The sequence below is a fragment of the Rhinopithecus roxellana genome, chromosome 3 (assembly GCF_007565055.1).
Source record: "Rhinopithecus roxellana isolate Shanxi Qingling chromosome 3, ASM756505v1, whole genome shotgun sequence".
NCBI classification, from domain to species: Eukaryota; Metazoa; Chordata; class Mammalia; order Primates; family Cercopithecidae; genus Rhinopithecus; species Rhinopithecus roxellana.
The window spans coordinates 171,859,651-171,871,655 of NC_044551.1; the positions used below are offsets into that span (position 1 = coordinate 171,859,651).

At 49.9% G+C, this 12,005-nt stretch overlaps 1 protein-coding gene across 1 annotated transcript in view; it reads right to left on the reverse strand.

Annotated features, from left to right (window-relative positions):
- Positions 1-1,203: 1,203 nt before the first annotated feature.
- The window catches only part of FAM153B (family with sequence similarity 153 member B), a 58,173-nt gene continuing 47,371 nt past the window's right edge, over positions 1,204-12,005 (reverse strand). The window contains exons 33-40 of the mRNA XM_030927833.1: positions 11,319-11,389; positions 10,859-10,889; positions 8,818-8,885; positions 8,324-8,348; positions 3,751-3,788; positions 3,268-3,335; positions 3,083-3,179; positions 1,204-1,670 (exon numbers count right to left, since the gene is read on the reverse strand). Coding sequence (XP_030783693.1) covers positions 3,095-3,179; positions 3,268-3,335; positions 3,751-3,788; positions 8,324-8,348; positions 8,818-8,885; positions 10,859-10,889; positions 11,319-11,389 — 386 coding nt within the window. The 3' untranslated portion in view covers positions 1,204-1,670; positions 3,083-3,094. The remainder of the gene's footprint in view (positions 1,671-3,082; positions 3,180-3,267; positions 3,336-3,750; positions 3,789-8,323; positions 8,349-8,817; positions 8,886-10,858; positions 10,890-11,318; positions 11,390-12,005) is intronic.

Below are 12,005 nucleotides of genomic sequence, written 5' to 3' on the forward strand. Positions count from 1 at the left end.
CTAGTGTGGCATAGGTCACTGTTTAGAGTCTTGTCTTCAAAATGTTTTCCAGCATCAAGGACAACAATCTACAAGAAACAAAATGGTGAGAAAAAGCAGCACACTCACGCCTTTTAAGAGCACAGCATAAGGCTACAAAAAGGACCAAGCATACTTCTCAACCTGCAATGTGCTCAGTGTCTGTAAATCACAAGTTAGGTGATGAAGGACTGGTAGTTTCACATGAATTAATAACTTTCCTTCTTGCCCCCATGTTATTTCCCTTACCTGACCCACCCAATAAAACATCCTTAAAAGGCTCCTCTCAAATTGCTTGCACATGCTTGGAGAAGCTCACAGTACAGTTAGTGTACTAATACACAACTGAACTTGAGCAACACGAGGCTTATGAGACAGCAAAGACAACAGCAAAGCTGGGCCCAGCAGCCATCACCTAAAGAACTCTTTACTCGTTACATTGGAGCAAGTGATTTCTCTGGGACCAGGAACCACAGAACCCTGAAGGACACACAGCTGCTGGCTAAGGGTTCAAGGCCTGGAGTAACATTTCCCTCCCAGTGCTCATTTCTGCTATAAACTGGTTTAGTTCTGCAATGAACAACTAGATTTCTAACTGGTATTAATATTAATAAACTTTTTTTTTTTTAAGACAGGGTCTCGCTCTGTCACCCAGGCTGGAGTGCAGTGGTGCAGTCATGGCTTACTGCAGCCTCAACCTCCTGAGCTCAAACAATCCGCCTGCCTCAGCCTCCCAAGTAGCTGGGACTACAGACGGATGCCACCATGCCCAGCTAATCAAATAATTTTTTTTTTTTGTAGGGATGAGGTCTCACTATGTTGCCCAGGCTGGTCTTAAACTCCTGGGATTAAGCAATCCTCCTGCCTTGGTCTTCCAAACTGCTGAGATCACAGGTGGTAGCCACTGAACCAGGCCATTAACACTTACATATGTAAAATACATCCAGAATATCAACCACTACAAAACATAAAAACAGTCCATCTTGATGTAACTTACCGTACTATGGAAGTGTTTTAAAAATGACGTAAAAGTCATTAAGAAAATGAAAGCACAAAAGAAGTCTATCAAAATTACAAAAACTCAAAACTGAGTGAACAAAACTTCGGAAAGAATGAAAACAATTGGAAAATAACTTCAGGAAAAAAATGTCACAGAGTAACAACACAAGAACAATTTGTGCCCTCTAAAAAACAGAGGTTAAAGTCAGAATTTTTTTTTTTTTTGAGACGAAGTCTCACTCTGTCACCAGGCTGGAGTGCAGTGGCATGATCTCAGCTCACTGCAACCTCTGCTTCCCGGGTTCAAGCGATTCTCCTGCCTCAGCCTCCCAAGTCCCAAGCCTCTGGGACTACAAGAGTGCGTCACCATGCCTAGTTAATTTTTGTATTTTCAGTAGAGACGGGGTTTCACCTTGTTGGCCAGGCTGGCCTCGAAATCCTGACCTCAGGTGATTCACCTGCCTCGGCCTCCCAAAGTGCTGGGATTACAGGGATAAGCCACCATGCCCAGCCAGGAAAATGTTTAAAAACAAATTGAGCAAAGATTATAAAAGTTTTTGGAGTAGCACAGTTCCCAAAATGATCACGATCCATATGAAGTCTGAGCCAGGCTGACATCCCCACATCAGGGCCCTGCCTGGTGTTCGTGGAATCTGCAACACAGACAGAGGTGCAAGGGTCACTGGGGAGGCACAGAAGTGGAGGGAGGAGGGGCTCCCTGGGGTTGTGCAGGTCTCAGAGCTCCTCGGGCCCTGGAAGGTGACCTTGGGCCCCTGAGCTCCCCACAGTCAGGTCTACTCAGATGCCAAGGCAGAGGCCTGTGTGCTGCTCTCTGCTGAGGGGTTATCTGTCCACAGAGAGTGTCTGTAAGTGTCATGGAGGAAGAACTGAACCTGGGCACTCACACAGGCACCTTCAGGGGGCTGGTTCCCCAGAGAGTAAAAGACACAGAAACAGGGGGAAATTGAGGATTCCAGGATCAACAGGCAGAGTCCCATGCCCCTGGGCCCTAAGAGGAGCAGGAGGTCTCATGACACAGGGTGGGGTGGTGACCCTGCCTTGCCACCCAGATCCTCTGTGCCATCCAGACAGAAGAGCTGAACATTGAATACGCATAGCTGCCTGGAGCACGTCATTGGTATTGCCTAGTAAGACCTGGGGTCTTTCTAACATCCCCACTGGACTTGTCTTTGCATTGCAATTTTTAAAATTATGCTTTGGTAAGACATAAATTTCTCACATTCGTGTATTCTAGCATAAAAGGGTTACAGAAGACATACATTTGAAAGTGAAAAACAGTGTATATGCACACACACACACATTCATATGTGTACCTTATTTCAAGATGGGAAAATATTTAAAAAACAGAGGTTCCCTGAATCATGCCCTCAACTCCTCCCAAGTGAGCATGGCCCTGAAATGTCTTCAGGGGTCTGTTTTGTTGGCATTTGGGACAGATACAGAACGACTAATGCCCAAGCCAGTGCTCTCTACATATAGAAGTCTTCAACCTCATCTTGAAAAATGGGGCCATGAGGCCACCCCTGACCCCCAGGGCTCCACAGAAGCTGAAGAACCCCTGGGGCTGGGCCCATTTCAGTGCTTCTTGGATCCTGCCGTGTCCCCTGCTTGATGCCAGGACCTACTGAGTGCCCACTGGCCTCAGTACTGGGCAATACTGGGCCGGGTGGGCTGCTTGCTCGTGTGACAAGGAGCCTGGGGGAACCTCCATCCCTCTCACACCTTTTCCAGGAGGCCTGAACTGGGGGCGATTCATCAACCCTAGTGTCTCCTCAGGATGAACTAGTGATGCTCCCTGTTGGCCTCAAGGGGCTGGGGGAGGCAGAGCTGGGTCCCCTCAAATGAGATGCTGGTGAGCTGAAGTGTCACTGCAGACAAATAACACAGTGCACAGCCCATGGTATCCTGCACATGGTGGCCCAACCAGCACCTCAGTGTCTCCCTCACTAAGGAGGCTGTGGAGGGCTCGGCCCAGCAGGCTCAGGGCTGCTATGGAGTGGGTGTCTGTTTCCTGGAGGATGTTCTCAGGGCATCCTTCACTTACCTTCAGAGGTCTCTAAAATCTATTAAAAATGTCCCAACAGTTCAGGACATTCCACCAGGTATTCTTCCTGGGCTTCCTGGTTTTCTTCGTGGTTTTCCTGATGGGACAACAAGAAAGTGAGCGTAGCCATAAAGAACACGGGCACGTGTCTGCTTCCCTCATCATTCTGCCCGCCGCACACTCACACTTCCTCTTCCACTTTTGTCTTTTCTGTTGCTTCTTCTGCAGGTGCAGAGGAGGGACTTGCTGACATCTGTGAGAAGGAGAACAGTTGTGTATGTCCAGAGACGCCAGTGCAGGAAAAGTCCTATCTGGGCAGGGGGTGCCCAGAGCAGACCCAGATGTCACTGGGAGTCCCTCCGGCACGGTAGGGTCCAGCTCATCTGACCCCAGCCCAGCCCCTCCCTGGACCCTGAAGGGTTGTTCAGCAAGATTCAAAGCTGCAGCCTGGGGGCCAGTAAACAGGGCAATGCCAAGGCAGCGGGCAGGAGGGCTGGGGTGGGGTTTTATCCACACTGAAGACCCGAGGACCTCAACTGTGGGATGAGACCAGGTGCTTCAGAACAATCACAAGAGAGGAAAAGAGGAAAAGGACCAGAGCTAAGAAAGGAGCTCAGGAGTCAGAAAGAGGATAAAAGAGAGAGAGCATATAAGAGGAGATCAGTTACCTGCTGGTGGCTGCCTGTAATGGTGGAGTCTCCCAGTTCTGGGAAGCAAGTATCAGTGTCCAGAGGAGCAGCGGTGATGGGGCGGCCATAAGAAGGAAAGGGGAGAGTTAGAGTCGAGAGAATCCCTCAGACTCCGCTGTCCCGGGGCTGTGGAGCCAACAACCCTAGAGCCTCTGATGTGCCCGTTTCTGGAGCCTTCTCCACAGCCCGTATCATTTCCTCTGTGCTACGAGGGAGGGACTTCTGGCTTCCCACACGCTTTCCCAGCCCTCACATTCCATAACTGAGCCAGGGAGGGGAAGCCGTGTCATTCTGTTCCTCCAAGAGGTGGCCGCCCTCCTCACAACGTTGTGCATGACATGGAATCCCTCCCTCCTCCTCCTGTAGGGCCTGCTTCTGTTCCCTCATGAATCCCGTTTCCTTCCTCCTTGTGGGCCTCCACCCGTCCCACTCTTCTCCAACAGAACGTCGGAAAGAAGGCCAAGGCTGCACTGCCAGCCTCCAGTCAACACACGGATCGCACCCTGGGTCAGCAGCACCTGCCCAGGCCTGGGGTTGTGTTGGGGCCCATGGGAGGCGATCATGACTGATGACCACAGGCCTGGGGTTGTATTGGGGCCTGTGGGAGCTGATGATGAATGATGTCACAGATACAGTGACTGTTCTATGCCTGGAATGACCTTAGAGACTTGGAAAATATTCAGCCTTCAAAAGAATCCCACCAGCTTCTGAATATTTGGAAACAATGGAACAGAATTCAAGGTACAGCCCCTTGTCCCAGTTGCCTTAATCTGCAGGTGAGGCCAGCAGTTGTCAGCACAGAAATGAGGGGGCCTCCCAGGGTTTGCCTGAGCTGTGGGAAGACTAGGTGGGAGGGCACCTGACAGGCCTGACACAGAGAACAAGCTGGGCCTGACTCGAGTGTGGGGAGCAGGATAAGGCTGTTGGGCCAGACAGGAGGGTGTCACAAGACAAGTGGCCCATGTGGTGGCTGCCCAGAGGCTCTGCCCTGGGCCCAGTGGATTCCAGGGACCAGACTACAGGGAGGGCGAGAGCCACTGCCTACAGCAACACAGCAGCCCCTCCACACATATCCCCGAGGATTCCTGCCAGCCACAGAGGGCCTTGAGCCACAGCTGGACTCGGGCCTCTCCAATGAAAGCCAATGTAGGTTTCATTCAGAGCCCATGGATTTGGGATTGGATGGGATTGGGTGAGGAGTGGAGGCCAAAAATGTGCTCAGTCATGTGTTCCGCCCTCAGGACTCCAGGATGCCGGGGCACACGCAGGAATCCCAGAGGAAGGACTCCCTGTGTCATCCAACCCAGGGAGCACCCTTAGAGCAGGAGCAGACGGTGAGGACAGGACAGGAAGGTGCCGTTGCAGGTCCTGAGAGTGTAGAGAAAGAGGGTGGGCTCCTTTCAGCTCCTGGCACACGTATGAAGGACTTTGTCTTCAGGATCACGTAGCACCTGTGAGGGGCTGTGTCCCACCCCACACTCAACATTACACCTGCATACTCATCCTGTCATCTCTATTCACAACAAAACGCTGCCCCATCAAACCCAGGGCTCTGGTGCTTGCTGTGGCAAAGGCAGGAATGATCTGGTCTTTGCAAAATGTAATCTTTAAACACCAGAGCAAGAAATGATGGTGACAAACACAACTCGCACAAAGCGCATGAGGACAAAACTTTTACGACTTTCTCATTAAGATACATAAACCAAATCACACTTCTACACCTACTTCCTTTTATATTTGGTGACTTCATAGATCCCATCCCAGGCTCCAAAACAAGTGTCACCCAATCCCCAAGAACCCTCCTCGCTGGTCAACCCTGGAGTGTTGGTCCCTACCTGACCAGTCTATTTCCTCCTGGATGGATCCAGAGGTGGTGCCCATGAGCCCAAGCACAGAGACACAAACATCAGCACTACCGCTCAATCCACGGTGACCTCCCTGGGCTCTGTGAACTCAGGGGCTGTTAGGAAGGCCCTGGTCACAGTTGTGAGCCTTCAGGTGAGAGAGAGAACCCGAACAATCCCTTTCAACTGTTCACCGACACTGGCTCAGAGCATCTCTTACCTCCAATCTGAGAACCCGAGATTCCAGCCTTGATGCACATGCACTGAGGCAGGTGAGCGCAGTGAACAGAATCTGGGCCAGACTCACAGCAGCTCCTTCCCAGGTGATTCAGGGAGAATGGAGATGCTCTCTTAAGAGCAGACATTTGGCAACTGGGAACTTACAGTATGGCTCTTGTGAGGAGGTTATGAATTTTTCATTTATTTAAACATGAATGGGCACATATGCCACGGAGGACCACACTGGAATGCACAGGTCTAAACCCAAAGGTGAGGGAGATGTGACTCTCCCCCCTGCTGATTCCTGGCAGAGTGGTTTGCTCTGATCTGATCATTCATGGATGGGTACTTCAGGGACACAGGAACAAGCTCCAGGTCCCCTGTGATGTGCAGGGATGCCACAACAAGAATAAAAACGCCTGGTCCAGCAAAGGAGGACTTGTAAACAGAAAGAGAGCATCTTCTGCAGCAGAAAAGCTGAACCAAGGCAGCCAGAGTAGAGATGAGGGGAAACTTCGGTGACTTCAGGAGCCCCCCTGTTCTCCTGTGACCTTGGATCAGAACCCACTCAGGTTTCTAGATTACCATGAGAAACAATAGATTGAAGAAGATGAGCAGGAAGCCTTTTCACACTGGCGCTGGATCTCAGCAAAGGGGTTGGAAGCACTGGAACATTACTGGGGCCCAAGATGGGCTGCCCAGGGCTGAGCTCTGGGATGAGAAGGAACGAGGGAGACATAGTCTTTGCCCTCCTAGTGACCAGCCATGGCCAGGATTCATCCACACATGAGTAAAACAAAACAGAGTTTGAGACTAATAATTCCAAGACTATCTCAGAGAAACAGGCAAAGTGAGAGGGACAGGTGCAAGGACCACCTGGACTCGGGAGCAGCCCCTCTCCCTTTGCTGAGCTCACCTAGCACTGAAACAGGGTCCCTTCTCACCTTCCCTGCAACTAGTGTGGGGCAGCCATCCTGCCTGAAAGCTGACACTCCCCTCAGTCACGCAGGATTCTGGGCCAAATCACACTTGGCTAACAGCAACTACATGAGGACCAGCTGTCATGCCGCGCCCAGAAGCAGGTGAAAAGTAAGAGGTGATCTCTGTCGCAGCCAGAGAGACCAGGCCTGGGAACTGCTCTGTATCTGGCCTGACCCTGAAGTCCATCCCTGCTGATCATGTCCTCTCTGGGCCACACTGGCTATTTCGGGAACTCAGTCCTGTTCTCTGCCTTTCGTTAATTTCTGGTGGTGACACTGCCATCCACATACAGGAAATAGAGAAGACAAGAAACAACAAAGTAGCGTCTCTCTTCAGGCTCTCAGGAAGACGGGCAGACAGTGCTAACGCCAGCTATGAAGTCGGAGCTTGACCCGTTCTCCCTCAGCTGGAATATGAACATCCCGGCCACGCCCAGGTGATGATGAAGAACTGACTTCCTGATGTTGCATCTCAGCTGCCCCCGTGGCTCTGCTGTCCTCATGCCTTCCTTCTGCTCCTCCAAATCATGTTCCTTTTCAGGCCCAGGCCAAGGCTGTACCTGCTCTCTCTCTCACAGAGCCCACTGGGCAGCTGTCTGGGAATTCTTAGAACCTCAGTGCTGGTAACGCTGATTTGTGCCTTTGATCACACACAGCAGAAGGTCCCGAATACCACACACACAAAAACTGTATTCTAAAGATTAGAGATGACGAGGGGAATTGGGTTATGAGGAGACAGTTTCTGAGGTTAATGAGGGACATTTTAAAATCACACCAGCCTCATTGTTTTAAAATGTGGGTTAAGTATGGACACCTACAGAGCAATCAGATTCGACTCACATACAATGTACTTCCTCCAAACGCAGGCTCTGAAAGAAACTCAATCTGGAACTGGGTTAATTTTATTTTCATATGACCTTAAGCCAACCACCTTGACTTGTTTTTTGCAAAGGCCTTCAGGAGCAAACAAAAACCTTTGTCCACAGTGGGTTCAATGGGGACATCCTGGAGCCTCTGCTGTACCACAGCCACATTTGTCTTTCCCCACCTTGTAATGCATGAGTCACCCTCCATCCTCCTAGGAAAGCAAGTGCTCGCCCTGCTGCTCACACCCTAGGGCAAGCCCTTCGGTTACCTTTCCATGTTGCTGTGTTTCAAGAGCACAGAACACGGAAACCAGACTAGGCTGAGGGATAGAGGCTGAGCCTCTACATGACCTTGACATTACGTATTTTGGACACTCACCACGTGAATTCAAAAAGAAACACAGCAAAATCAATGAGCACAACCTCACCCCATCCTCAGAGAATGCAGTTGCTCCCAGGGACTGCAGAATGTGACCATCACGCTCTATCTGCAACAACCATCCCTCCCATCACAGCCTAGGTCCTCATCCATGAGAGGAAGCTCCACTCAGGCTGCCCGTCCACAGGCAGGCCAGCGAGACCGTGGCACATTCCTCATCATCTGGGTGACTCATCAGTATGGGAGGGCTTCCGCAACACGTACCCTTTTGTGGAACTCCTGAGGATTTCTGTAATGACAGAAAATAAATTGCTATGAGCATCAGACCCTGCTGCGTCCTGTGTGCACAGGACTTTTCTTCACTCAGTGACATTAGAAAACAAGATGGAAACCAGTGTTCAAAGGACTCAAAAGAAGAACGGAGAAAATCGACTCACGCTAAAGACACATTTTTCTCAGAGGATGTTTCCTCTCAAGTCCATGTTGGTTGGCCAGTAAGTGATTTTGTTCGAAAGAGAACAAAGTTGGTAAAGGCACAAGCTCACTGCCCCACAATGTGTGGTGGATGCTGTCACTTTCTCCCTCTGTATTAAGTCAACCCTCAGTGGGGAACAGACTCTTACTTCAAGCTCCTCCCAAGGACATTGTGTAACTAATCTAAGATACATATTGTCACATTCTCATATCTTAATTTTATCCAAATCAAATAAAGCTAAGAAAGCAGCAGTTTTTCTCAGACAAATCCAGGACAGCCTGACCTCCACATCCTCTGGGTCCTCCTCGTCTTCGCTGTCACTGGACCACTCCTGCAGATGCTCCGGCACAACTAGGAGGACACAGAGTGACCGTCAGCACCTTGGTGGTGTTGCTCACCAACAATTCAGTAACATTGCTTGAGGTGGGTGGGGGAGGAGGACAGCAGAACAGGAGAGAGGCAGGGAAGAAAGGGAATCAGGGCCTTTGGCTTTCTAGCTCCAGGCCACCTTGTAAACGTGAAATAGCCAGTCTCAAACAGGGCACACCACATAGTGCAGGCTGTGTGTCCCTGGCAGCCTCTTAGGGCTCCTCCTTCCTAATCTGACCTGAGCTAAAGTGCCCTCTTATTGATCCCTGCCAAAGTCATTTCCTCCTCAGAATGCACGTGTGCTGCTGCTCTGTATATCATCCCTTCTAGAAGGTTTTGTACAGAATAAGAAGCAACCTTTCTTGAAAGAGATTTAATTCTAGCCAAAAGATTTCATTAACTTTTTGTGATGAGGCAATTAAACCAAGATTTGAAAAAACCCAATTATCCCACCATTTAAAGATGACCCCTACCTAGCCTGTGAGATTTCTCCTTCCACTCTTCCTTTTCAGCGCAGTGTGTGTGCCGTGGGGTTCACTGCTGCTCGTGCTCACACTGACTCCAGCACCCAGCACCCAGCACCGGCACAGCCTGTCATGGGAGCAGCGAGGGGGCCGGGGGGCGGGCACTGACCCTCTCCAGCCCAGCTATGCAGGACATTCCAGCAGGGAAAATGGGTGCCAGGCTAATACCCAGGTTGATCCTTGAGATTTTATGGGATGCCGTGTCTTGGGATTGGGTTCCACTGAATTTCTAAGACGTGCAGTGATTATCTCATTAAATACGATAGAATATGCCACTCATCATTGTCTGCTTTTGAACAGGAGCTGAGGAATGACCTCACCGCTGCAGACCAAAAGCCTGTGGACTCTGCGTGTTTTACGTTAATGATCACACTGAAGCCCACTGTACAATGTACCTGCTCAAACCAGCCCCGGGTGAGCTGAGCACTGACACCATCCAGTCATGATAAGTGTGCGGGATCTGAATAGGTTTTCATTCTCCCCCACGCACACAGAAGTGCTGGAACAACCTGGCCTAGCAAGAAATTATACCAGGGCTTTGTGACAAATTCCGGGTAGTAGCCCATGGCATTAACCTTCCACTCATTCCCGAGGTCACATGTGCCTCTTCCATTTAAAGGACCAAGAGCTTGGGAAATTCGTCTCTGCACCATGTCCATCTGAGGACTGGGGATGATAAATTTATCTTCAGGTACAGCTGTGGTGGAGGATGAATGGGTTGATTTATGCAAACTGTGCAGTGGTGATGGAATTTTCCTTGAACACTGATGCTTGTGTTGTGCTGTGAACATGGGAGTATGTTTTCTGGGGAAATGAACACACACTCCCAGATACCCACAATCATTCCATATAGACTCGCTCCTCTGTCCCTCCAAATCCTGATGTAGCACCTCACGCTACATCACACTGCTGCTTCCCGGGATGACAGTACCATGGTTAGAGTCGTTTACTGGACTCTGAGTTTCTGGTCCTTTTTTTTTTTTTTTTTTTTTTGCGATAGAGTTTCACTCTTGTTCCCTAGGCTAGAGCGCAATGTCACAATCTTGGTTCATTGTAACCTCCACCTCTTGGGCTCCACTGATTCTCCTGCCTCAGACTCCTGAGTAACTGGGATTACAGGCATGCACCACCAAGCCCGGCTAATTTTGCATTTTTAGGAGAGACAGGGTTTCTCAATGTTAGTCAGTCTGGTCTCAAACTCCTGACCTCAGGTGATCCACCCGTCTCGGCCTCTCAAAGTGCTGGGATTACAGGCATAAGCCACTGCGCCCGGCCTGACTCTTCCTATTTTTTAAACCAAACTTCCCAAATTTCATTTCTGGCAGGAAGCTCAAACAAGACAGGCCCTTCAGCAAATGCAGGTGAAACAGAGCCACCTTCGCAACACTGAGATTTCAAACCTCAACAAAGAGATGACCCCAGAATACGTACACTTCAGCATTGTGGCTGGGTCCATGCGCATCTAGAGAAAAAGAAAACACTGTGAGGGTCAGACCATGCTGTCTCCTGTGTGCACAGGTCTTCACTTGTTGACGTTAAAAAGACACACGGTAAACAGTGGTTGGGAAAATGGCCCCGATATCTAGAAGACATTTGTGGAAAGGCACAAGATTTTTCTACAAGATTTTCCGTTGTTTTTGACAACTCCCAATACTTCTCAAGAAGGAGGCATTTCTCTTCAGGAAAATGCCTGCTGACATACAGTGTGCAAATGCGGATGCCATCTGAAACCATGTTTTAGTTGATAATGAACTCTGACACTGGCCACCAAGATATTCCTTAAGTCACCTATAGTGTACATGGTAAGATGTATACATTCTAGTTCCATTAGAACAGAGAGAAATCGAGAGAAATAATATTTTCCATTTCAGAGGAGAAAAGAAGACTTTACCATGTGAACCCCTGTGGCTTCCTCCGAGGATGTCTGTCCTGGCACATCCTCCTCCAGAAGTTCCTTGTCACCTGGGAAACAGAGTCACTATAAGCACATGAGCTCCACTGACTGAATCCCTCAGGTGGTCTTGGAATTGTGGACCCGGGGCTGGCGTGTGTGGAAAGCTGTGTTCACAGCACAGACTCAGCCTCTACCGGTCCATCCTGCATGGTGGTGAGGGAAGGCAAATGGTGAAGGCAGGCATCAGGAAGGCCACAGAAGACAGACTGTTGGTCCTCTAGCTAAGGCAACCTCTTGCACATGAAATAACCCATCTCAAACAGGGCCCACCACACAGTGTTTCCCTGCAGCATCCAGGGCTCCTCCTTCCTAATCTGACCTGAGCTAACGTGTCCTGCCTTCTCGATCCCCTCGAGGTCATTTCCTCCCCAGGATCCACATGTCCTGCTGTGTGTTTTTTGTCCCTCCTAGAACTTTTTCCTTTTTTTGAGATGGAGTTTTGCTCTTATCGAGCAGGCTGAAGTACAATGGCACGATCTCAACTCACCACGTCAGTCTCCCAGGTTCAAGCGATTCTCCAGCCTCAGCCTCCTGGGTCGCTGGGATTACAGTCATGCATCACCACGCCTCCCTAACTTTGTATTTTTAGTAGAGACGGGTTTTCTCCATGTGGGTCACTCTGGT